General features: G+C 41.0%; 2 protein-coding genes across 2 annotated transcripts in view; one reads left to right on the top strand and one right to left on the bottom strand.

The window, feature by feature from the left end:
• The window catches only part of stxbp1a (syntaxin binding protein 1a), an 84,501-nt gene that overhangs the window by 8,366 nt on the left and 48,787 nt on the right, over window positions 1-27,348 (top strand). The window lies entirely within an intron of this gene.
• Window positions 1-27,348, bottom strand: part of niban2a (niban apoptosis regulator 2a) — a 53,437-nt gene that overhangs the window by 22,005 nt on the left and 4,084 nt on the right. The window contains exons 2-5 of the mRNA XM_039780582.1: window positions 22,664-22,794; window positions 17,852-17,980; window positions 17,650-17,755; window positions 16,849-17,016 (exon numbers count right to left, since the gene is read on the bottom strand). Coding sequence (XP_039636516.1) covers window positions 16,849-17,016; window positions 17,650-17,755; window positions 17,852-17,980; window positions 22,664-22,794 — 534 coding nt within the window. The remainder of the gene's footprint in view (window positions 1-16,848; window positions 17,017-17,649; window positions 17,756-17,851; window positions 17,981-22,663; window positions 22,795-27,348) is intronic.

The raw sequence follows: 27,348 nt of genomic DNA, 5'->3' as shown, positions 1-27,348 counted from the left end.
CGCAGCTCTCCCTCTCCCCTCTCTGTCGCACGGGCAATGCATGTGAAGAACAGCCAATAGGATCTCTCTCTCTCTCTGTCTCTCTCTGTCTCTCTCTCTCTCTCTCTCTCTCTCTCTCTGAAATGACCTGGGATTGTCTAACAACGCCAAAAATAAAGTGCCTACTACAGCTTTATTTATTCTGGTCTAAAGGGCATTTTAACATGGGGGTCTATCTGGATTGAGTCTCAAGTGGCCACTCGATGAACTGCAGTTTTTGTCACTCTAGAATTGACTTCATTTTTCATCGCTCTTATTGTTTGTGTCTTATTTATTTATACATTTTCAGTTACAAAACATAGATACACAAAAAAGATTTAACAGTAAACAGATACACCAAGATCCCACTAGGAAAAAACAACAGCAACAACAAAAAACAAACAAACAAAAAGAATTATGAGTGCAATACAATCCTACATAAAGTTAACCCAATTATATATTGATCAGACAGTACAGAAGTAGTATCATCTAAATTGGTGATTGGTGGTGATTGGTGAGCTTGGGGTCAGAGGATGGGGTGCAAAATCAAATACAGAGAGCAGGGTCAAGCTGGAGAGTTTGGACATGTTCACGAAGGGTTTGCCAAAGCTTGACAAAAATAGTGCTAGGTCGACGAAGAGAGTACCTAATTTTCTCTAGTTTCATGAAAAAAAGAACATCTCTAACCCAGCGAGAGTGAGATGGAGGGTGGGGGCTCTTCCAATTCAGTAGAATTTACCGTCTAGCCAAAAGAGTTAAAAAAGCTACAAAGTCTGAGAAATAAGAAGGCAAAGAATGGCCAGGCTGGAAAACCCCAAATGGGACAAAGTGGTATTTCCGCAGAGGTTATGGCTGACAGTGAGTAAAAAATTTGCCTCCGAAAGGAAGACAGGGCAGGACCAGAACATGTGAATTAAAGTGGCTGAACCAGAATGACACCGGTCACACTCCGGGTCAATAGAGGGGTTAATGCGAGCTAATCTGGTTTTGGACCAATTCTATGAACCACCTTGCACTGTATGTCTATGACGTGCACAAAGAGAGGAGGAGTAAACCCTGTTCAAGACTGCTTTCCATGTCTCCTCGTTGATGTCAGTACCGATGTCTTGGGACCAGACAGTGCGTAGGTTATCAGAGGAAAATTGCAAATTAACAATTATATTCACTAATTTACAAATTGACCCTTTAGTACAAGGATCCACACTCAGAATGGTGTCCAAATCTGAAGGAGGGGGGGCATTTGGAAAGTTAACCATTTTTTTACGTATAAAGTCTCGAATTTGTAAATATCTGAAAAAATGGCTTTTGGGAATATTAAATTGGGAGGTCAACTGAACAAAAGAGACAAACACCATCAATATAAAGGTCTGCAATAGAAACCAATCCAAGATCTCTCCAGGAAGCATATGCACAATCCAAAGTGGAGGGGTGAAACGAAGGGTTAGAATGTATTGGGGATAACAAGGGGGTATTATGAAAACCAAAGTGCCGCAAAAATTGGGTCAAGATTTTAAGACTGTTTTTAACAATGATATTATTTGAATATTTAATCAGGGACATTGTATATGGAAGGCATAGAAGAGCAGCCAAGGAGGACGACGTACACGATGCGTTCTCAATGCGAAGCCAGGATGGGGAATTGACGGAGTTGCTTGAATGGAACCAGTAAAGGGTGGAGCGTATATTCGCTGCCCAATAGTACATTAAAAAATTCGGAAGAGCCAGGCCACCCAGTTGTTTTGTCTTCTGCAGACTGCCTTTCCTGAGCTTAGGAGTTTTTTTATTCCAGAGGAACTTAGAAATAGAGCTATCAAGTGTAACAAAAAAGGACTTTGGAATAAAAATAGGAATGCACTGAAATAAATATAAAAATTTAGGGAGCACGCTCATCTTAATACAATTAACTCTACCAATCAGGGATATAGGAAGGAGAGACCAACGATTAAAATCCTGTGCCAGATGATTAAGCAATGGGACAAAATTGTGATCAAATAGATCTGAAAAGCTTTTTGTCACATTTATGCCCAAATATCTAAAACTCTGTAAAGAATTTTTGAAAGGCAGGGATGCTAATGGATAAACCAAAGCAGACTCATTGATGGGCATTAATTCACTTTTGTTCAGATTTAATTTATAGCCTGAAATTAGACCGAAATCTTTTATCAAATTGAGCACTACAGGAATGGAGGTGCCAGGGTCTGACACATATAACAGAAGATCATCCGCATATAAGGATAGCTTATGTGCCAACCCTCCCCTTTGTATGCCAGCCATCGCGCTAGATCTTAGAGCAATTGCCAAAGACTCAATAGCTATAGCAAACAGCAGGGGGGAAAGTGGGCATCCTTGTCTAGTCCCACGACCAAGGGAGAAATACTCATAGTAGTTATTGTTTGTTCGTACACAGGCCAAGGGAGACATGTATAAGAGCCTGATCCAAGCTATAAATTGGTCAGGAAAACCAAATTTCCTCAGTGTGTAGAACAAATAGTGCAACTCGACTCTATCAAACGCCTTCTCAGCATCCATGGAAATAACTAACTCGGGAGATTCATTCAAAGAAGAGGAGTAAAGAATGTTCAAAAGGCGTCTAATATTATGAAAAGAGTGCCGGTTTTTGATAAACCCTGTTTGGTCTGGAGAAATGATGGTCGGAAGTACCGTCTCCAGACGCCTCGCTAGGACTTTAGCTAATAATTTCACATCTGAACAAAGTAAGGAGATGGGACGATAATTACTACACTGAGAAGGATCTTTATCTTTCTTGAGAATAAGAGAAATAATAGCCTGCCGTAAAGAGTGAGGGAGGATACCTGAGCTGTAAGACTCATTAAACATATTAAGCAAAAGCGGTGATAATTTGTCAGAACGTCTTTAAAAATTCTGCAGGAAAGCCATCAGGCCCCGGGCATTTACCATTCTGCATTAGACTAAGAGCAGCCTTAACTTCATCTAAAGTAAGAGGGGCTGCTAAATTTGAGGAAATATCAGGATCAATGCAAGGCATATTTAGGGAACTGAAAAAATTATCGAATTGAGCCTCTTCAGATATGTTTTCCGAGGTATATAAGGAAGCGTAGAAGTTTCTTAACTCGTCATTAATAGTAAGTGGATGAACTGAAGACCCGTTTGAGGTAGAGATTTGAGTAATGAGGTGTAAGGCAGCAGACAGACGCAACTGATGGGCAAGCAATTTACTCGATTTATCACCGAATTCATAATAATTGCAACGAGTCTTATGCAGAGCTTCAGTTGCCTCATTTGTATCAAGTAGATCAAACTCTGTCTTTGCCGTGAGAAGCTTAACAAAGAGATCGGAGCTTGGGGAATTAACATAGTTTGACTGCAGGACTGTCAAAGTATTAAAAAGATTAGCTCTCATTCATCACCTTTCTTTTGTAAGCTGAATATAAAATAATTTCTCCCCTTAAATAAGCCTTACACGCCTCCCAAATTGTCTTAGCTGAAATGTCGGAAGTAGTATTTGTGGAAATAAAAAGGTCGATCCGATCGTTAATAACCGCTATAAAATCAGAATCTTTGAGCAATAAGGAGACCGCGACATTGAAAGGCCTGGTAAAGCCAGGTCAAATGTAACAGCAGCGTGATCTGAAATAACAATAGTATTGTATATACAGTGCCTTGCGAAAGTATTCGGCCCCCTTGAACGTTTCGACCTTTTGCCACATTTCAGGCCTCAAACATAAAGATATAAAACTGTAATTTTTTGTGAAGAATCAACAACAAGTGGGTCCCAATCATGAAGTGGAACGAAATTTATTGGATATTTCAAACCTTTTAAACAAATAAAAAACTGAAATATTGGGCGTGCAAAATTATTCAGCCCCCTTAAGTTAATACTTTGTAGCGCCACCTTTTGCTGCGATTACAGCTGTAAGTCGCTTGGGGTATGTCTCTATCAGTTTTGCACATCGAGAGACTGACATTTTTGCCCATTCCTCCTTGCAAAACAGCTCGAGGTTGGATGGAGAGCGTTTGTGAACAGCAGTTTTCAGTTCTTTCCACAGATTCTCGATTGGATTCAGGTCTGGACTTTGACTTGGCCATTCTAACACCTGGATATGTTTATTTGTGAACCATTCCATTGTAGATTTTGCTTTATGTTTTGGATCATTGTCTTGTTGGAAGACAAATCTCCGTCCCAGTCTCAGGTCTTTTGCAGACTCCATCAGGTTTTCTTCCAGAATGGTCCTGTATTTGGCTCCATCCATCTTCCCATCAATTTTAACCATCTTCCCTGTCCCTGCTGAAGAAAAGCAGGCCCAAACCATGATGCTGCCACCACCATGTTTGACAGTGGGGATGGTGTGTTCAGGGTGATGAGCTGTGTTGCTTTTACGCCAAACATAACGTTTTGCATTGTTGCCAAAAAGTTCGATTTTGGTTTCATCTGACCAGAGCACCTTCTTCCACATGTTTGGGGTGTCTCCCAGGTTGCTTTTGGCAAACTTTAAACGACACTTTTTATGGATATCTTTAAGAAATGGCTTTCTTCTTGCCACTCTTCCATAAAGGCCAGATTTGTGCAGTATACGACTGATTGTTGTCCTATGGACAGAGTCTCCCACCTCAGCTGTAGATCTCTGCAGTTCATCCAGAGTGATCATGGGCCTCTTGGCTGCATCTCTGATCAGTCTTCTCATTGTATGAGCTGAAAGTTTAGAGGGACGGCCGGGTCTTCGTAGATTTGTAGTGGTCTGATACTCCTTCCATTTCAATATTATCGCTTGCACAGTGCTCCTTGGGATGTTTAAAGCTTGGGAAATCTTTTTGTATCCAAATCCGGCTTTAAACTTCTCCACAACAGTATCTCGGACCTGCCTGGTGTGTTCCTTGTTCTTCATGATGCTCTCTGCGCTTTACACGGACCTCTGAGACTATCACAGAGCAGGTGCATTTATACGGAGACTTGATTACACACAGCTAGATTCTATTTATCATCATTAGTCATTTAGGTCAACATTGGATCATTCAAAGATCCTCACTGAACTTCTGGAGAGAGTTTGCTGCACTGAAAGTAAAGGGGCTGAATAATTTTGCACGCCCACTTTTTCAGTTTTTTATTTGTTAAAAAGGTTTGAAATAGCCAATGAATTTCGTTCCACTTCATAATTGGGACCCACTTGTTGTTGATTCTTCACAAAAAATTACAGTTTTATATCTTTATGTTTGAGGCCTGAAATGTGGCAAAAGGTCGAAACGTTCAAGGGGGCCGAATACTTTCGCAAGGCACTGTACATGAGCCAGCCAGTGGAAGCAATTTGTTATCAACCAGAAAATAGTCAATGTGGGAGAAAGAACGATGAACTGGTGAAAAAAAAGAAAACTGTTTTGTGTTGGAATTAAAAAAGTGCCACAAATCAGAAACCCCATATTGCTCCATAAATAACTGAATAATCTTGCTGGATTTAGACTGCGCACAGGGCCTAGAAGAAGAGCGATCTAGAAAATGGTCTTAACAGCAGTTAAGATCCCCACCCAGAATCAGTTGGTTGGAATGCAAATCAGGGAGTGAAAACAGGACTTTTTTGAAAAAAGCCTCATCATCCCAATTAGGACCATATACATTGGCCAAAATCAAGCAAACTCCATTGATCTGTCCTCTAATAATAATAAAACGCCCATTGGGGTCTGAGATGACCTCAGAGACAGAAAAGGGAACTGATTTATGAATAAGAATAGCAACCCCTCGAGACTTACTCTGAAAACCTGAATGGTAGAGCTGGCCCACCCATCCCTTTCTAATTCTTAGATGATCTGCCGGCCTGAGGTGCGTTTCTTGAATAAAGGCTATGCTAGTATTCAAATGTTTCAAATAATTAAGAACTTTATTTCGCTTCACCGGAGAATTCAGACCCTTAACGTTCCAACTGGCGAATTTCAGTGCACCACGAGGTGCCGCCTTGTTACTCATCACAGACATGGGTAGTTAATACTATGAACATGACCAGATTTCTGAGCCCCCACCCATAAGCCACCCAGCCACCAACACGTCTTGCTTGTAGCATATGAGGATATAAAGTAGCGTAATAATGATTGCACACAAATCGACAAAGGTAAAAAAAACAAAATAAAAAACAATAGAACCACCCATCCACCCTTACACTAGCTGCCTATCAAGTTGTTTTGTCTCAGGCTGCAAGTCTGTGACTCAGTGGAGGCTGACAAAGACGGGAAGTGACCAAGGAGTGAGGCGGGGGAGAGGCAGAGCCAGACAGGAAGCCGTCTCTGCTCCCAGCTCACTAACTCTTTGCTGATGGGCTGAGGGCCGTGTGTTGGCTTGTTTTGGCACAAGCTTTCATGAGAATTCACTGGACACATAAGGATAGAGGCGCAGTGGGAAAATAACCGTGTTGGCAGGTGACCAGGCATCATTTGGAGGTCAAATGCAGTGAAAAGTGTCTGAGGGATGCGGGAGCAGACTGGCTCATAGTTTACGATCCTTGTACTAGACAGTTCAAGACCCTCAACTGTCAAAAACAGCCACGTGGCCTTGATCCAAGCATTCAACCAACCAGTTTTCCCCATAAATATCCTTTATGTGGATGGCTTAACATGGTTTAATACTAATGGAATGCCTTTTCTCCAACGTTATCTAGTGCTAGTTGTCTGTACATCCATGGTCACATTGCAAAAAAGAACTGCTAATAGCTAATTTGGCATACTTTTTAATGGTGTAAAAAAAATAAAAAAGAAAAGACTCCAAAGCTCCATGCTATCATTATCCATTACTTAATCAGTGTTTCCTTTAGGATTTTTTTTTTTGCAGTGGGGGCAGGTCCGAACCCCCCCCCCCCCCAGTTGTGATTGAACTGTATTTTTTGAGTTACTATATAGGCCAACTTTGATCTTGACATATAGGCTAAGCATTCTGTAGAAAATAACAATAAACCCACTATTAATGACATTATCTTAATGCAGTGTAACTACTTCAGCATGTAAATAATGCACCTAAAATACAAACCTTCTCCGACTTGCACTCTAACAATGCAGCCCTGTTTCTGATTCCGCGGGGGGGCAGAAATGTTGCTGTGGGGGGCCGCCACGGTCAAATCAACATAGAGGAAACACTGCTTAATGTTTACATCGGTCTTAAGTAACAGAAATTAGTAATAGGAATGGCAAACCTAACTCCTCCTTAAAGCTTTCAAATCAAACTTTAAAGTTCTCTAGCTCTCTAATGCCACGCCATTCCACCAGGACTCAAAAGCTTTGCAATATAGCTTTGCCAAGGTCTTTAGATGGTACTGAAGCGATCTGAAAACAATCCGATCAAAAATGTCCAAAGAATCCACCGTAAATTCAAAATGTCTGACTCCCTGTTGCGTTTAGGGAATGGCTTTAAGAGGCCTTTTTGTAAGTTTGAATAAGATACATCAGCCTACAAATCTTCATACATCTAGGTGAATCCTACTGCGAGGGCTACTTCTTTGAAATTTTGGAGGGGGTTGCCCGTAGATGCATTTTGTTACAGCCAAGCACAAGACCCATCAAATATTAAAAAATATCACCTGTTGTGATGTATGTGCAAATTTTCAGGCGTTTGACCTTTAGCCCCTCAAAAATGTGATTAGTTTGCAAAAATAATAATCAATTTCAATAGGGCCTTCGCCAACCGATGTCCGTGCTCAGGCCCAAATTAGTAATTTGGACACTTTTAGGGCACAAACTATGGCCAGATTGTGAAATGCCTGATAGTGAATTATTCTACATTCTCTGCTTGTTGCTGACTGGAATTTCACCTTGGTGCCAAAAGAATATTTACTTTGTCTGTTTTTGCCTTTTTTAAGAGCTGCACTGAGGGAAATTCCTATCAACTGTGTTTACATGGCAATGAAGTATTTAAAATGGAAAATAATTTTTGACGATCGGCCAGGCCTGTAAACGCTACACATTCTCCATGTGTCTGAACCAAGCTAGATCAGGGAACAGATTGCAGTTTCTCTGCTGTGTGTGTGTGTGTGTGTGTGTGTGTGTGTGTGTGTGTGTGTGTGTGTGTGTGTGTGTGTGTGTGTGTGTGTGTGTGTGTGTGTGTGTGTGTGTGTGTGTGTGTGTGTGTGTGTGTGTGTGTGTGTGTGTGTGTGTGTTTTACTGTGTATAAATAGAACATGTGGCAGCACTTACCACGGCCTCTTTATTTGAGGCATTTCCCTCCCTGCCTTGCTCACCACGCTCACGGGATTTTAGCAGCAGCCGTGGATGAGTTCCCAGGCCTTCACAAATGTGTGTGTATATTTCTCAGAGTTAAACATATTTGACATTTTAAAACCCATTAAGCATTTGGAAGTCAAATACTGTCTGATTAGACTTCAGCTTCAGGCCACCTGCTTTCACATCAAAGCAGGTTTTAAACCCTTCTTTCAAACCCTCCCATTGCTGCTGCTCCCACCGACATGCATGAGTAGGATTTGCTCATATGGTGCAGCCCTATGGAACCAGCCGAACCCACAGTACAATAAATACTGACTGAAACATACCATCAGCCGCAGACATCGCAAACACGTGACTGAGGAAGTCCTAAAATACGATTTTTAGCAGGTCGTCCACTAGCAGAAACTGAGTGAATGCTGGGCAGTACACCTTATTTTGTTTTATGTATATTAGTCTATACTCTATGTTGCTTGGCAATGACGCCATAGAGTACATACATGTCAGCATTTTGAACCATATAGCATGCTGAGAAGCACACTGCTCTGCCACTGACTAGCCACACACCTGACTTGATGTGTACTTTTACCGTCCTTTGAATGTGCCCATCGCAGTGTTGTGTCTTGAGTAGCGATGCTGTGGTGATGTGGGGAGAGGAAATCCGCTTGACACTGTACTTGATCATAAAGGTTTTATTACATCAAGTTTCCAGCATCAATGACGGGTCTTGCAAAACCCGGAGAATACAAAGCCAATATGTACTCTGACTTGCTGCAGCAAGAACATGGTTTATAAGGGGTACGTTTAGGTAACATGTTAGATAAAGTAAACCGTTGTGAGTTGGCAAGTAAAGGTCTGAGTCCCTTTTGAGGTCAGAGTCTCTTTTGGGGGGGGCTCCAACACTACACATAAAATCATTGATCTCACTCAGCCACCTAATCACAACACATCACTCTGCTGAGAGGAAAATCATTAAACTTACATCACTAATACAGTGCTCATGATTTCTCAGCTCATTTGAGCTTTATACAGACTTTAACCTTATAGGCCCTTCAGATACCACAGCACGTCTCTTCTTGCTGAGTGGAATTCATGTGAGGACTGTGGCTCTGAGCAGAGGCCTGGTGACTGGTTTTAAAGGCTGTGGGGGTGGGGACTGGTCTGTGATTGATGGTTCTCTAGTGGCCCAGCAGCAGCTCGGAGCGGTCTTTGACTACTAATGTGATGCAGCATCAGCCTGGCTGCTGGACTGCTGCACAAACTGAACCCATCATAAGGGCCCAAACTAAGGATTCTTTTTTTTTTTTTTTTAAATCAAATAGTCTCTCGATTAGTTTTTTGAACTAATTGATGAATCGTAAAAATGTAAACGTACGTATTGAGAGCCCCAGATGATATGCTCATCTTGCTTGTTTTGCTCGACCAACGCTTCAAAACCAAACATACTGTATTAAATTATCAAAGATATAAAGCGACTAAAGGAACTAACACTTCTTTTTAAAATTTGTTTAAAAAATGAGTTTCGCTGTTAATTAATTACATTAGTTGAATTATAAACAAATGGCTTCAGGACTAGAAATCATCAAGTTCATGATGAATCTAACCTCAGACTATTACATCATTGTGTTTGGGCCTACTGGGTCCAATTTCAGTTATTATAACATTTGACTCAGGTTAATTATAGAGGTACAGGGACATGGGGACTCTCTGGGACACTCTGCAGAGCTTCACAACAGTTATTTGCTGAAGATCAAGCGTAAACTAAGGTAAACAGTAAAGTTATTGCCCAAACTGTCTATTGTAAGGGTCTAATAGATTGTGCAGATCATCCTGATTTAACTCTAGGGTGCGAGCATTCACTCTGCCACGTTGACCAATCAGATGGGCTGCGATGAGGTCACACGTTAACTGAGCTTGCTTTGCAAATCATCGTGTTAAGGCGATGCAAAGCAGCAGCTGATCGTTTTATTGGAGAGCTGTTGAGGATAAAACAACGCAAGCTTTGGTGGATTCAAATAGATCTTCAGTGTGTCAGTGTGAACATTTAACTTGTGGTTTTGACTTATCAAAGCCAGCTGAATAGTGCCAGTGTTCAGCTGATGAACTGCTTTGCATGATGCTTCCGTGCTCCTAGCACTTTATTTTTTATGGGCCCGGCAGTATTTTCTGTACCACGACTGACGTGCTCTGTAAGATTCTGAAGTGTCACTTTAGTGTTTTAGGCAACCTGTGCAAAGTTTCGGATGCCATACAGAATGGCTAGTAATTTAATATTTAAAAAAGTGATAATTTCAACATTTAAAAATGTTCCCTGTTGGAAATGGGGGTATGTACTGCGTGTGTGTGTGCGTCCAGGGAGTACATGAAACTGTAGAAAGGCCAGGGGTCAGGCTGTAAAATCAGTTATCACCCCTAGGAAAATGTCTTTTTTCCGGTTCTGGGTTTCCTCAAAACACCAACATGGCAGAGGTGAGACTGGGCGTGTCAACACAGGCCAGAAACCGTAAAGCCAGTCCACACTGGCCCAGCCTCACATCTGATCTGGAATGTACAGCAGGGACTCTAGCGTTTACTGAGCATGCCCAAACACGTAGGGTTGTGAAGTAACAGTTGAGCTTGACTGGATACAGGCAGAAAATGTGTGCACTAAAGTTAGTGTTGGGCTTTTAATACATTTGCCAGTTAGCTAGATTTAACCCAAACTTTACTAAACTATAGGGAAAAGAAGGCCCTGTTTTTGTTGGCTCCTCCTAACTTTTGGGCTTGCATGGGATGTTTTGAAACTAAGGCTAATACTGTTGACAGACAGCTGCTGGCATTGTCACGTGTGGTTAAGGATAACATTTTGAATTCATGCTACATTGGCATGATCGTTGGCTTAGTGCAAAACAAGGTTGAATCAGGTTGGGCAACTTAGTGGGCCTGGTGATGAGCTTAGAGCCAGCGTGTCGTTTCATTCCATAGGAAGTTTAGTTGGATTGTTTTGTGATAAAGGATTGTTTAGACTTTAACTTACAGTGGAAAAGACAAACTATAGTGCATGCTTGCTTGCATCTCTCTGTAGGTGCTGTGTAATTTAATTCAGCTGACTTGATGACTACAATGACTCCTTGTGATGACTCCTGCTCGATGATGAGCCATCCTATCACCTAAAGCAAAATAACAATTTAAATGTAACCATACATTAGCTTTCATATGAGGGAAGCTGTTGGAGCCTCAAAGCTCAAACAACACAAACCGTTTTATAACCATGTGTGCACACCCAGTGGCATGATGTAAAACTGAATAGTTTTAGGGTCAGCTAAGGTAAAGCCTAGTCCTTGTGGATCAAATCTTCCATGTACTAAATAATATGGATGTTATCACTTCCATATGTTAGTATTTAGCATTCATTATTCCCCAAAGCTAAATAATCTGTTTTAACTTTGGTTAAAAGTATTTATTGACCGGATATGGTTAATATGTCATAGTCATAATAATTATAGTATTATTAATAACCAAGAGGGCGTATCTTGGTGCCATGATGTAAGGATTTATTTACAATAATAATTAGGGCTGAACGATTTTGGAAAATAATCGAATTGCGATTTTTTTTTTTTTTTTTTTCACCAATATTGCGATTTAATATGTGATTATTTTTTAAACTCTTTGTCTTCTGTATTATTCAACAAAGACGAGCAATAAATCATTGTATAGTATGAACAACACAAGATTACATTAAACCAACCTGTATGTGATGATGAAATTAGGTGATGCATGAATTTATATGAATGACATCTTTTATTTAACTACTTCACGTCACAGTAGTATATTGAGCACTGACCAAGCCTGGTGGAAACATTCATATGAAAGTCAGAAACAAATCATACAAACTAAAGTGCAGATTGCAGAAATATAAAAACAAATATGTGGCTTTACCACACTTAGTAGTATTGAGATTATTATTTACTGTAATAAACATATGTAAACATGTGGATTGCACCTTTTAAACACTGTCTTTGAACTTTACTACAGTTAAATAAGTAAAAAAAAAATCCCATCAAATCTATCCCCAAATCTGCCTTTTTTTTTAGGAAATTGCATTTTAACTGTACGTACACACCGCCGCCGACTTGAGCTTCTAAAGATACCGGAAGTCATTCATTTTCAATGGAAGCTTCTCTCAGCTGCAAGGAGCGGCAAATCTGTCGGTGTCGCGGTTTGGGCGTTTTGAGCGTCCAGAGCGTCAATCAGAAAGTTGAACTTTGGTCAACTTTATGGTAATGAGCTATGACGCGGTTCAGCGGCAAGCAGCGGCAAACGGCAGCAACCAATCGGAATATAGATGTCCTTTGCGCTGGTTGATCCCAGAGAAACATACGATGTAAACTTTTGTTCCTACCAAGACATTAGTTCCATGAAAATGGAGGAAAATCTCATAATGGCCGTTGCTGGGTTCCACTATCATTTATGATATGACGTTGTTTGCATATAGGGACCAGTTAACGTTACCTGCCGGTCACATGGTCTCTAAACAGTCCGCTCACGGTGAAGTCCTGCACGGATCAACAGCTGGCGGCTGCTCGCTCTGCCTGCATTCTGCTGCGGTTCAGCGGCTAACGAGCGAGCTAACTGCTAACAGACACAGCCGCGACCAACAAACGATACAAATTCTGTCATTATATATGCAATTTATAAAAGGTTTCTAGTGTCAGTGTACTGGCCGTGCAGTGGCTGCTTATGCTTTTTCTTCAATCGTGTGTTGAACATGATCGAAGAATGCTGCTACGTCAGAGCGGCCAAAGCGTCAATTCATACTTTGCACGTGACGTCACAACTACTGGCTGGCGGGCAAGAACATCATTCTATAACGTATATTTGTTGTGTGAATTGAGTGAATTTGCTCAAGAATCAATGTGTTGGCTGAAAGCCTACTGTGAAATGTAACACAGGTGTCAGCAAAAGACCGGTTAAAACGAGACTGATAAGAAGAGGCATTGCAACAATGTTTACAAATATACATCGTAACGCTGGCGGCACAGATTATGCAGATGCAGACCTACGATTGACTGACTGACTGACTGACACACACACACACACACACACACACACACACACACACACATTGTTAAAATCATCTTTCTACATGGGTTTAGTTAATGATCGGGCCATAATAAGACCACGTCGGTTATGTAATCGCACCCGGGACAATTTCACAGTGGTTGGTGTAAACCGGGATATTTTAGCGTCCCGACACAGCTTTTGTCGGGACTCGGGACTGTCCCGGTCAAACCGGGACGTCTGGTCACCCTACATGATACATAGCCTAGTGTTGGCAGAAGGTTTAAAAAAAAGAAACTACTTATCAAGCTGTCATTCGCCGGCAGGCAGGGTGTACGTATTCAGATGAAGACTTCATCACTCGACGGAACAGATTAGCAAACGTTAGCGGGTAGCTAGCTAACTAACTAACTAGTAACACTGATCTTTGCTTTGATTATGAAGATATTCCTGTTTTTCACCTCTCATACGACAGCGTTGTTAACCCATCCACTCTTAAAAAGATAGCTATCTGTACTTTTGTAGGCTTTTATTTTTTGTGCGGTGTAAAGTGACGGATTCTCTATAAGATAGATGTAAATATCTCCAAACTCCAAGTCTGGTAGAGACTTTGCCAGCTTCAAAGCAATGAAAACATCAGCGGGTGCTGTGTATGGATCACAAGTTCCGAGTGACATATGGTCTGAATAGTTGATTTATTGTAGTATTGGAAATCTGCAAGACTGCAATTCCCGTGACTGGCCACTGCTCAGCGCCATTCTATCGGCGTTTCTTGCTCGCCAGGTATCCATGGTAATGACGTCACTGCAAAGTATGAATAAGCTTCCCCGTACTTTTTGACAAGCGTCCTTGACAGGGCGGCCAGAGCTTCTTTGCAGCTCAAGTCGGCGGGGGTGTGTACGAACAGTTACTGTACACACATATCGCAATATTATTGCAAATGCGATTATTCGTTCAGCCCTAATAATAATATGTAATGTATATATGTATCTTCGATTCAAATTTAGATCCCTGTAATCGGGAAAAACTGGAAAATGAATATAGCCAGTAATGTTTTAGCTTTACCTGTAGGCCTTTTTGTAAATAAATACTTTATAGATATGATCATAAGTTCATAATTTGTATGAGGACCTTTATGAATAATCTATGTTTGGTCTGCAGTCTCTGTCAACAACACCTGCCTTTGCAGCGAGCAGGATCCAAACAAGCCCGATCCTGTTCACTGCAGCAGTTGTTTGTTTAGTGTTGAATCTCTGTAGTTTTGTATTTTTATCTCAACTTTCCCACGGTTCTTGCTCATTCTGATTCTTTCTGTCTTAACTCTAAGACTAGCACAATGAATGAGGACATGCATGCATGCAATCACGCACAAAACCACCAAAACAATTGAAACTTGACTCTCCTCATATGAAGGCAGATAATGGACTACATTGTACTGGTAAATTTAAATACGCCTGCCAATTCCAACATGCCATGTGACACACAAGGTTTGGAAGCAGGTAGGGCTGCTCGATTATGGAAAAAATAATAATCACGATTATTTTGGTCAATATTGAAATCCCGATTATTTAACACGATTACTCATTAACATTTGGATATAATGGATAGTGTCCAGGGTATAATCTGTTATGTCCTTTTATCTCACAGAAAGAGTCTTTGGATCAGAATAAAATCTGTTTTACTACTGTGAGTCGGTTCAGCTTTACAGATATCACACATAACGTTACACAGCTAATGAACAGTTCCACAGACATAACACAGTGTGCATCTCACATCACATGTTCACTCACTATGACCACTACTACTGGCATTACGAAACATTGTGCCAAAATATCAACAATAATGTCGCCGTCGGTGGGCTTATTTGCTAGCTAACCTTAGGAAAAATCCAGCACATAGACGGTACCTTAGAGTAACGTTATGTGAAACAGGTGATTTAACGTCCCTGCTCATTTACATACAGTTTAACAACAAAACTAAATGCTGAGGGAACATTACTATGTTTTTTCATGTTGGTTTTGAGCAGTATGCCTATGCACCCCCACTAAGCTGGACATAGTTTTAAACAGTAAGTGAATACAGCGTGTCGGGGGAATACACCGTCTACTACAGCGAGGGGGCAAAGGCAGAGGGACCGCAGGGTTAGCTAACGTTAGCTGGATGATATGCACACGACTTGCCTCCCTGACTGGCTTCGGGAGGGGCGGATGTGCGCGTGCGGATGTGCGCGTGCGGATGTGGGCATGTGCATGTCATTCAGAACATGGCAAAATAATCGTTTTTTCTCGATTATACTATTTTGGTGATCGTTGGAGCCATAATTGAAATCGAAATTCAATTAATTGCACAGCCCTAGAAGCAGGCCAATCATATCACTTTAAATTATTTTACAAAATGCAAAGTTGTTGTGCCCAGCCGAGAGATACGGTATGACGACAACGTGACCAAAAAATGGATGACATTATGTTTGCACATCCTCAGGCATGTCTCTGCTGTCTGTCTTAAAACAATGACACATGAGTCATGGCATCACAAAAAGAAACTTCAATAATAACAGATCAAGAGTAGCTCTCCACCCTAATAAAACAAACCTCCTCAACCAAATATTTGGTGTCATGGTGGGATCCCGTAGCAGAATGGTCTCTAGTTTTGTTTGTCGCAGTTCCCTCTGGGGAGTTGCTGCGTCTCACAAAGGTGTTTTTGTATATTTAAAGCCAAACACCACAATCCTGGAAGAAGCCATTCGGTGGGCCGGTACATCACTACACTGATGACATGTTTTATAATGCCTCAGTGGTTAAAGGAGAGTCTGCTTTGCCATTCTTTCATGACGTTAAGATAAACAATACTAATGTAAATGTTTCACAGTAGAAGCTAAAATAAGGGATTTGGACTTGAGTATTGTAATAAGTGTGATTAATCAACAAATTATTTCAGTACTACAAAGGATTATACTATGTAAAATGCTGAAAGATTTTTTTTTTCTGAAACAAATGTAAAGTAGAGTTTGCATTAACAGGAAACAGCAGAAACGGCTGATTAAAAAAAAAAAAAAAAAGCTTCTCACTAAATATGATCAGAGGAGAAACTAAAAAAATCTTAGAGCCTCAAATATAGCCTAAGTCTGGTTATCCCTTCAGCTGTGTAAATGAAGTCCCTGCCCTCTATTTGAGTGATACAGATTGTCTGTCTGGGCTGTAAAATCTGTAACATTTGGTGCTCTGATCCAACGACAACAACATGTCAAACTGTAACCAAGACTAATTAAAAAAAAAGATCATTCCTGCAGCATCTCACATTCAGAGATCATCCAGCTCACTCAAATGGCATGTACAGGCTTCACACTGTGACTGACACACACACGCACACACCCTCTTCTGAACCACCGACAAAGGCCGAGAGGCAGAGAGAGGCGCTGCTGCCGTTTAAATAATGTAGGCTACATGTACTGTATGTAAGCTCTGGACAACTGAATTTATCAATTTATCATCTCCTATGCTCATCACAGTTTTCAATTAAGAATCAGAATTCCAGTAATGTAACACTGCCAGGCACCTTTCTAGTAGTATTACTGCTCTACTTAGAAGGGAAGTCATTGTGTGTTTGTTTGTGTATTGTTACCATTGTTACGGTGTCTGACACAGTCCTGCAGCACTGCGTGCCACTTGTTCTGCTCCTTCTCTGTCATCACACAGAAGTAGTGGTGGCGGGCGTACGGGTGCCACAGGATGAGAGGGAACTGGGACGCACACTTGATAAACGGAGAATTGCCCGCTTTGGCCTTGATACCTACAACAGGTCACATAACAGAACGAGATTGAGAAACTACAAGACATAGGAAGCGCTTTACGGACAGACAAGGAAAATGCAAAAACACTTATCAAAAAACAGGTGCATTGGGGACTAAATATGTAAAAAGGAGTTATGTAAAATATCTGTTGATTTAAAAAAAATAATAATAATTAAACAATGGCAGATTTTGCCCACTTTCAGTCTTGACTCTTGTCCCGTTGTAATGCATTTAATAAGGTGAAACTTGGATAAAACAAGTATTCAATTTTATTTACAGTATCAATTCCTAACAAGAGTTATCTCAAGACACTTTCCAGATAGAGTAGGTCTAGACCACACTCTATAATTTACAAAGACCCAACCATTCCAGTAATTCCCCCAAGAGCAAGCATTCAGAGTATTCCTTTTGTTCATTTTTAATTCCAATTTCCTTGAAATCATTTATATGGATGAGTTTTTCAAAACAATATATATTAATATTGATAATGCCTGGCCAAAAAGTCAACTTATGTAAAAGAAAAACAAGTGCAGTCAGACTATACTATGTCAACTATTTTTAGCCGTGTTTTGTTATATATTGTCATATTTACAGTGTGTATTTGTTACTATCTTTGCCTGTCCTTTTCCTACCTGGCAGGCTGGTATTTATTAGCTCGGTGTATTCCTCCATGGAGGTGAGGACCTTATACCCAGCGCAGTTGATGGTTACTTTTGGGTGAAGGCCCCGTTCGTGAGCCTGTTGGAGAAATGGCAAACACACCAAGCTGTCGTAACACAAATACTCAAATCACCAAATCGGACGACTGTTTAGTCGAGTATGAAGTGCGCTTACTGTTTTGCTCTCGTAGAGGCTGATGGTGTAGCTGTTTGGCACAGCCACAAAGCGATTTCTCCACTTCCGATTCTCCTCCAGATACTGAAACAAGCTCCCTGAAAAGATGGACCGGCCTGCCAGAGCGTCCTGAAAAATCCCAGAGACACGGCTTAGCACTAAAGCATAATGCATTGCGATATTTTATGTATCATTGCATCTTGTGATACAAAAATTATGCATGTAGAATGTGTATTAATGGAGATCTTTCATTCAAATGAGATTTCATTACTCTTAACAATTTAAAAAAAAATGTCTGTCAGATCTGCCTGAACTATGTAAGAGAGCTGAAACTAAGTTAGCATTTCCTAATATGCGGGGGTGGTGATTTTTGTTTGGTGTTTACGCAAGGATACACACCACCCACTTTGTTTTTTTTTCAGATTTCCTGTCTTAGATCAAATAATACTGTAACTGCGGCCGCTCAGAGAGGAAGGAAAGAGCGAAGGAGACAGGCGGAAGTGGCAGAGCTAAACATAAAGAGGTTCTTGTGTTAGAGAACAGATTTGCAGCAGTTTGTCTGTTGGAAACCGTTAAATGATCTGTAGATTTTGTGTGCATGTGTGACGGGGTCAGAGCAGGAAGACAGTGATGATCCTTTACGATGTTGTGCGAGTTATATCCCAGGGGGTACGTGGAAAGATCGTAGCATAGCTCAACTAATTAGAATTTTTTTTTAATTATGATTTGATTGGAAGAATATATTAACCTGAAGTCAACTGTAACACCTAAACACTACAGGTTGCAGTTATGTAAGACTGTGAAAAACAAGCGAGCACAGAAGTTTAGCTAAAAGTAATGAATAAATGGTAGAAATAACTAGTTGAAAGTAAGGACTAAACAGTCTAAAGCAGGGGTCTCCATTTTTTTAAGCCAAGGACCCCTTAACTGAAAGAGACGGAGCAGTGACCCCGTACTACATATTTTGTATAAAACAAAGTTGCATATTAAAGGTTTCCTAAGTGATGTGACGACATTTTTCGTCACATACAGCAAACATCTCCTCACTATCCCTCAGCTGCCTGTCCCCTGAACACTCTGTAAAAAAAAAACGGTCTCTGTAGACAGGCCAACTCCTTCTTGTCGGTTATTGGCTGGAACGCATTTTTTTACAGTGTGTTCAAGGGACAGGCAGCTAGCGGATAGTGAGGAGATGTTTGCTGTATGTGACAGTGACAATATTGTAACCTAAAAAACGCGTCACATCACTTAGAGCACCTTTAAACTGGGCCTACAAAAATGTGTAGGGAGGCCTTATGCCTTTATACATACAGTGCCTTGCGAAAGTATTCGGCCCCCTTGAACTTTTCGACCTTTTGCCACATTTCAGGCCTCAAACATAAAGATATAAAACTGTAATTTTTTGTGAAGAATCAACAACAAGTGGGACACAATCATGAAGTGGAACGAAATTTATTGGATATTTCAAACCTTTTAAACAAATAAAAAACTGAAATATTGGGCGTGCAAAATTATTCAGCCCCCTTAAGTTAATACTTTGTAGCGCCACCTTTTGCTGCGATTACAGCTGTAAGTCGCTTGGGGTATGTCTCTATCAGTTTTGCACATCGAGAGACTGACATTTTTGCCCATTCCTCCTTGCAAAACAGCTCGAGCTCAGTGAGGTTGGATGGAGAGCGTTTGTGAACAGCAGTTTTCAGTTCTTTTCACAGATTCTCGATTGGATTCAGGTCTGGACTTTGACTTGGCCATTCTAACACCTGGATATGTTTATTTGTGAACCATTCCATTGTAGATTTTGCTTTATGTTTTGGATAATTGTCTTGTTGGAAGACAAATCTCCGTCCCAGTCTCAGGTCTCTTGCAGACTCCATCAGGTTTTCTTCCAGAATGGTCCTGTATTTGGCTCCATCCATCTTCCCATCAATTTTAACCATCTTCCCTGTCCCTGCTGAAGAAAAGCAGGCCCAAACCATGATGCTGCCACCACCATGTTTGACAGTGGGGATGGTGTGTTCAGGGTGAGGAGCTGTGTTGCTTTTTACGCCAAACATAACGTTTTGCATTGTTGCCAAAAAGTTCGATTTTGGTTTCATCTGACCAGAGCACCTTCTTCCACATGTTTGGTGTGTCTCCCAGGTGGGTTTTGGCAAACTTTTAAACGACACTTTTATGGATATCTTTAAGAAATGGCTTTCTTCTTGCCACTCTTCCATAAAAATTTGTGCAGTATACGACTGATTGTTGTCCTATGGACAGAGTCTCCCACCTCAGCTGTAGATCTCTGCAGTTCATCCAGAGTGATCATGGGCCTCTTGGCTGCATCTCTGATCAGTCTTCTCATTGTATGAGCTGAAAGTTTAGAGGGACGGCCGGGTCTTCGTAGATTTGTAGTGGTCTGATACTCCTTCCATTTCAATATTATCGCTTGCACAGTGCTCCTTGGGATGTTTAAAGCTTGGGAAATCTTTTTGTATCCAAATCCGGCTTTAAACTTCTCCACAACAGTATCTCGGACCTGCCTGGTGTGTTCCTTGTTCTTCATGATGCTCTCTGCGCTTTACACGGACCTCTGAGACTATCACAGAGCAGGTGCATTTATACGGAGACTTGATTACACACAGCTGGATTCTATTTATCATCATTAGTCATTTAGGTCAACATTGGATCATTCAGAGATCCTCACTGAACTTCTGGAGAGAGTTTGCTGCACTGAAAGTAAAGGGGCTGAATAATTTTGCACGCCCACTTTTTCAGTTTTTTATTTGTTAAAAAAGTTTGAAATAGCCAATGAATTTCGTTCCACTTCCTAATTGGGACCCACTTGTTGTTGATTCTTCACAAAAAATTACAGTTTTATATCTTTATGTTTGAGGCCTGAAATGTGGCAAAAGGTCGAAACGTTCAAGGGGGCCGAATACTTTCGCAAGGCACTGTACCTTTTTAGTGCATGGAATACTAAGCTATTAAAATAAAATATATATATATATATATATTTTTTTTTTTTATAAATCATGTTTTAATGTTAAACATACATGTGGCAGAGTCAGAATCCTTAGGATAACCTGTATCTGTGGATGGCTACCTTAGTGACTACCTGTCGGCCAGTAAGCCTTTCATCAGTGGGGCTTTTTCACAAATAGGTGGATTTATATTTGTTAATAATATGTTGGATTCATGTTAAGAAATTTTAATTTTTGAAAAAACTTTCAAGAAATTAACAATAATTTGGTGGCCCCACCGCAGTAACTCTGAGGACCCCCTAGGGATCCCGGACCCCCTGTTGAAAATCTCTAGTCTAAATGATTATCTAAAAGATAAAAGTAATGGAGAAACTGTGAAAATAGCTAAAAGTTGAAATAGTTATAGATATAAGTAATATAAGTAATGGCTTAAAGTAACGTTATTGGATAGACGGTTGAAGCATTCAGCTTCACTCCAAGTAGTAGTGGCCTAGAGGCTAGTAGTAGTAGGATTGCTGACCAAACCAACCTTAATATTAACCGTTCAATTGTATGAAATAATTAACAATATCCACTTTTAAATAATGAATAGTGTTATACATTTGGAACATACATTGTGAATTGATGAAGGGGTACGCAAGTTCATCTGACAGGGCTATGGGGGTTAGGTACCTCAGACCAATAAGGATGGGAACCTCTGAGTTAGACCACAGGCTAATATAAGTAAAGTAATACAGCTTTACTGTTTCGATTTTTATTTTCACTTAAAAGATTGAGATTGTTGTAAGGATGCAATCAGTTTAAACTGTACTTAATTTAATAATTTCACGGACTGTATTTATGCACCTAGAAGTATGTTTTTTGCTGTTACGGCACAATGATCACAGAAATGTTTGATCAGCTCAGTGCTTTCAGTAAAAAACCAAAAACTTGAAAATAGGGAGAACATGCAAATTAGGTGCTGATAATGCATCCCTCTACAGTAAATAAGTAAAAAGCAAGAGGTAAAACTACACTGTTAATGGTGCAAATTGGATATTTCTAATACAAATTTCAGACAGGTTTTTGTACTATTGCACATTATAGGATATGTTATTTTTACATCATAAAAGTAAACCTGGATAAATAAGCAGATTAGAAAAAAGGAGCCTAGAGTTTCTTGTGTGCGCATGTCTTGTGTTTTCAAAGCGTTATTTCACATTTACATAATTTTGCACTTATGCCATCAGCACACACAAGCAGCTGTCCTCCACATAGTGAAGGGAGTAGATGAACTGCCATTATAGCATTCCAAACGGCATCTCTGTTCATGTGTGAAATGCGCTCCACTTCCCCTTCAGTGATTGAAAATGTGAACAAAAGTGGGACCTTCAGTACATTCAGTAACCAAAAAGATGAGAGGAATTCAAGAAGTGGCAAAGCAGAGGCCTCGCTTGTTAGGTAATGTACTGGTACATAGACCCCAAGAATGAGTTCATTCATGTCTCACGTATAACATCGAGCTCGGTTTGCCTAAAAACTATTACATGGATGCAAGTTTGTGTTATGCATAAATAGTTTAGCTCCAAACAATGGTGTGAATCTGTTCATCTTGTACATCTTGTAAGATGGCAGAAAGGAAGCTGGAGAGATTGAAGTTAGTTAAATAATAATGCTGAATAGCAAATTTTGATAATTACAACCACATTTCTTATTTACTCAATTTGCAAATTACAACCAGGGTTAAAAACTAATCGCAAAATAAATGTTATATGTTCTGAAAATGACAAAAATTAAAATCCAGAAACAGGTGGAAGCCACATACTTACGTACAATAGTTTGTATTTTATAACCGTTACAGTGCACTTGCCTTCCTGTGAAGCAGCTGTGACTGCGTTCCTCCTCCCCCCTCTATCTCAAAGCGAACGCTGTTAAAGAGAGCGACTGAGTACTGCTGCTCAAACACATCACTGAACTCCTTCATCACATCTCTGGTTCGAGCTGCGGGAGGACACACAGACAGGCATCAGGAAACATCCATACCACACAAACTTATCACACTAATGTGAAAAAGTGAAAAGAAGTTAGATTTAGGTTCAAACATCACAAGTCACTGGAGTACAGATCAAGCGCATCAATTCATTTTCAACAAGAAATACTTTGACAAAGTCTTGCAATTCTCCTGCGAAGGCCATCCAACCTTCATTGCCACTATCAGCTCTTTATGGAAAGTGCCATACAGTAAAATTTAAAGTGGGCGAGAAAACATAGTGACTCTTGTGCAGCACTCGACAAAGAGATACCTAACATGTATTATCAGCACTGTTCACTTTATAACCGCTACAGTTCTGTCATCAGTAAAACTTTTGGGTTGGCTTTTGCATAGGTAAAATACAACTTCATCAACGTCATTCCAGACCTATTCAAAACCAAATATTCAATCAAATAAAATATTCTAGATGTCTTACTTGTCATTCTATACATATTTCCTGCCAAATTTAGCCTGAGCCTCAAAAGTACTCATAAATAGAATAATTTTTGAGTGTCGTGGACTTTTGGTCGGACAAATCAAGTAGTTTGAAGACGTCGCCTTGGAAGTTGTGGCCACTATTTTTTCAGATGTTTTATAGGCTAAGTGATTCTGTGATAATGAAAATAATTGTCAGTTGCAGCCCTAGTTTAGAGTGAAATGTGTAGAGTTTCCCTACAGGCTGCAATGCATTTAAATCAATGTTTTCCTGTATTGCATAGATGCTTTCCAGAGCTTGACTGTCCTCCATGTCACCGCATCCCAATAAAGAGTCCAAGAACCTGCTGGCGGGAACATGAGCTTTTCCCACATTCCAGTGCTGAAAAAAAAAAGTCAGTTTGCGAGCCGATCAGCATTTTTGGCTCAGTCAGCAGCAGACTGTTGACTATGATCTGTTTATGGAAGGGACAACACAGGAAGGAGAGAGCCGGCATGTAGTGGGAGAGCAGGAAGGAAAGAGCTGACAGGACAGGATAGACTGGGAGAGAACGTAGTGGGGACAGAGGACAGGGACACACAAACTTCTTAAAACACTGTCATACCAGGATGAGATGGGTGGGCAGGTTAGAGGAAATGTAAAGGAAGATTGGGAGACAGCTAAAACAAAGACTCTTAAATCCACATTTCAGTAGGGCTAGCTATTGATCTTTGATACTTTTTTGTTACAGAACAAAATATCTCTGTAGAACTGTGTATTTTATACTGTCAGGTTGCCTACTGAAAGTTGGCTTTGAATATCTACTCAGATTTTTTATTTAGTTTGTTTATTCTTTGATCAGATAATTCCTGATATATATTTTTTCCTGGCATTCAACTTTCTTTTTTTAAGATCAATTTTTTATTGATTCTTTTAATACGTAAACATACAGAACAGAGCAACCCAAACTGAACAAGAACAACAACCCTCTCCCACCCAAACAAACAACCAAACAGAGATCACACCTTGCCTAGTCCCTCTCCTCTACTTCTTGTGATGCTGAGGTCATTAGGACTGATATTTGTGCTGCTGCGCTTTTCCATAGGTTGATACTTGATGATTTAGCTTTGTTAATCCTTGCTGTAGAGAGCTCAAGCTATGTCTAGAAAGTACGCCAGCCACTGTTTTATACAAAGCGAGTGAGGGGGGGGGAAGCCAGCGCTGAGCAATCATTTTCTTTGTTGCAGTTGAGCCAGCTAGCCAAACCTTCCTCTGTCTCCCATGCAGGTACTTTTCAACTTTTCTTTGAAGTTCTCGTGCGTCTACTTGTGTTTAGACAACATTTAACATTTGAGAAGTTTGGCTTATTTTGGTGAATGAAAATTGCTAGCAGTAAATGAAACTCCAAAAAAAGTATTGTTTTAGTATCGGTTCCGAAAACCAGGTGCCGTATCTGCATTAGTATTATAAAAAGCCCTACTGTTTAGGAATGTCTTATCATCCATTCTGGTTCACTCATTAAATGTTTGATGCGGATATTTTGTCTACGGAGCCCCTGAAGTTATCTTGTTTGCACAAGATATTGATCTAATGCCAACTTTTCTCTTAATTTTGTCACTCTTTTTTTGAATTGTGGACATTTGATAGAAACTCTCTCTATCCAGTGTAAATTGAATTTCCACAAGATAAGTGCTGGCTAACGGGGCTTCCATTCCAAATGTGCAGAGAGTCGGTACTTTCCACTGTTTGCCTTGCTGTGCCAAAGTCAGCAGACTGGATAATTATACATGGGAAGCCTTTTAGGCTCTTGAAAATTGGAATTGGTAAGAAAGACCACATCATAAATCACCCACAAGTCAAACTGAGACTTCAGACACCCCATCAATAAGAAGGTGCCCTAATTTGTTATGTGAATGAATTAACTATAACACAGCCTAAGAGATCTGGAAAAGATAACCTGATGTCTCGACCACAAGCATTTTTAGATGGATTTTTACTCACATGTATCATGCAACAGATTGGCTCTCATTTCAATCTATGCAGTTGTCTGCACCGGCTTGTTGGAGGCTTGCGTCTTAGCCCCGTCTCATGGGTGTAAACAGGACCTGAAGCGTTTATTTACGTCTCAAGTCTATTTTATTCAAACAATGAATGTTAAACACGAGGTTGATGCCCAGTAAAAAGGACAATAAAAAAAAAATATTTATCTACATTTTGCAACCTAGGCAGAGCCTAGCCAACACCAACTGACTCCTAATTTCCACCGGTTGCGGAGTCATTAGGTTTCCATTAAAGTCAGTGTGTGTATTTCCACTGACTGCGGGAACGGCTGCGTTCCGTCTGCGTCCCAGCTCCGGCGATCCGCAGCCCTCCGGGGCAGATAAGCAGAGCTTCTATTTTTGCCGGACGCCTGAGAGCTCAGCAGCAATTCATATAGTGTGGGACAGGAAGTCGAGCACAGAAAAAAAAATAAACATCCGGTTAATTTTCTAAATAAAATACACCATGCTCACGGCGGATCATATTTCCCTGCACTACACGTTGAAAACACAGGACAGAGTTGTTTCCCCTCTACTCCGCTGGATGGAAACTAACTGTTGTTGGTTTTCTGGTTATTCTACGTGAATTTGCGCGATCTCGTGGGTCCTTGTGACTTCAGCTGTCAGTCATGGCTGCAGCCGTTCCACAACAATTCCGGATCTGGTGGGTATCGACGGAGCCGTTCCGCAACCTTTGGAAATTAGGAGTGAGAACATGTTTGATGTCCTGCCGACAATACGGAGGTTACGGCCGAATAGCTTGTAGCAACGGCCCCGTTATCTCCCACAAGACTCCCTACGGGAGATGGTCGTAAGCTTTCTCCCAAGTCTACAAAAGACATGTAGACTGGATGAACAAACTCCCATGACCCCTCCAATCCTTGTTGAGAACTCCTTCCACACCCAGGTGTTTTGCTACAGCGACCACAGAAGCCATAGCCCTTCTAGCCTCCCGGAGTCTCAGGAGACCCCTGAGCCAACCAATCCCAAAAAGCCTCCTCCTTCAGCTTGATGGCCTCCTTCTCAGGTTGCTGCCACGACAAGCATAAGAAATTCTTTCGGAGTTGGGATTTGAAAACCTCACGGACAGGGGCCTCAGCCAGACGTTCCCAGTTCATTCTCACTACACGTTTGAGTTTACCAGGTCTTTCCGACAGTTTTCTTGCCCATCTGATCCAACTCTCCACCAGGTGGTGATCAGTGGACAGATCTGCTCCTTTCTTGACCCACGTGGACAACGTCGATCATCAATCTTTGGCCTAAAGGCCTGGACACACAGAGCCGATAATCGGCCGACTGTACAGTCTGGCGAGGTCAGTGACTCAAGTCTGTTCGGTGTGTTCTGAGCCATCGTCCTTCATTTTGGTCGATTTGACATGTATAATCGGCGGGGCGGGCACTGCCGGCAGTCGGAGTGAAATGACCCATCTGATTGGTAGAGTGCTAACCCGGAAACAGGGAGCAGAATGAGCGTGACTAGAGTCTCTCAAAATCGATCTGCAATGAAGACAGATTCAGCAACTGCATGGCCTATTTCTCGCTTAAAATGTTTTCACAAACACATTTCGGTGAACTATTTAGTACAATATGAGATTGTATTCTGAACAAGCCGCCATGACAGTCTGTCTTTGAATTTCCGGAGAAACCAGACCCACGTGATGCGTTCATCCAATCAGCTGCCGGTTTTCATTTTTTGGGCAACAATACAGATTAGCGCCGCCTGCTGTTATGGAGACGTATTACGTCCCGTCTCTTTGGTGTGTTGTGAGGCACTTTTTTGACCAACTCGGGGAGACTGATCAGCCCAACTGACTTTTCTGCCGATGGTTGGCCGTCTGGTTGGTGTGTAAGCAGCTTAAGATATTCTGGTACGTAGTATCAGTAAATCATCCTATGCTCGAACATGGTGTTTGTCGTGGCCAATCCATGACTAGCATAAAAGTCCAATAACAAAGCCCCACTAGGGTTCAGAGCGGGCAGGCCAAGGTTTCCCCATCATTGTCCACTTGAATGTTGAAGTCAGCTGGGTGGCAGGCAGAGGCGAGGACCTAGGCGTGCTGACCCCTGGC

The sequence above is a fragment of the Perca fluviatilis genome, chromosome 17, assembly GCF_010015445.1.
Source record: "Perca fluviatilis chromosome 17, GENO_Pfluv_1.0, whole genome shotgun sequence".
Lineage (NCBI taxonomy): Eukaryota > Metazoa > Chordata > Actinopteri > Perciformes > Percidae > Perca > Perca fluviatilis.
Note: the sequence above shows the minus strand (reverse complement) of the source record. Positions and strands in the feature narration are given on the sequence as shown.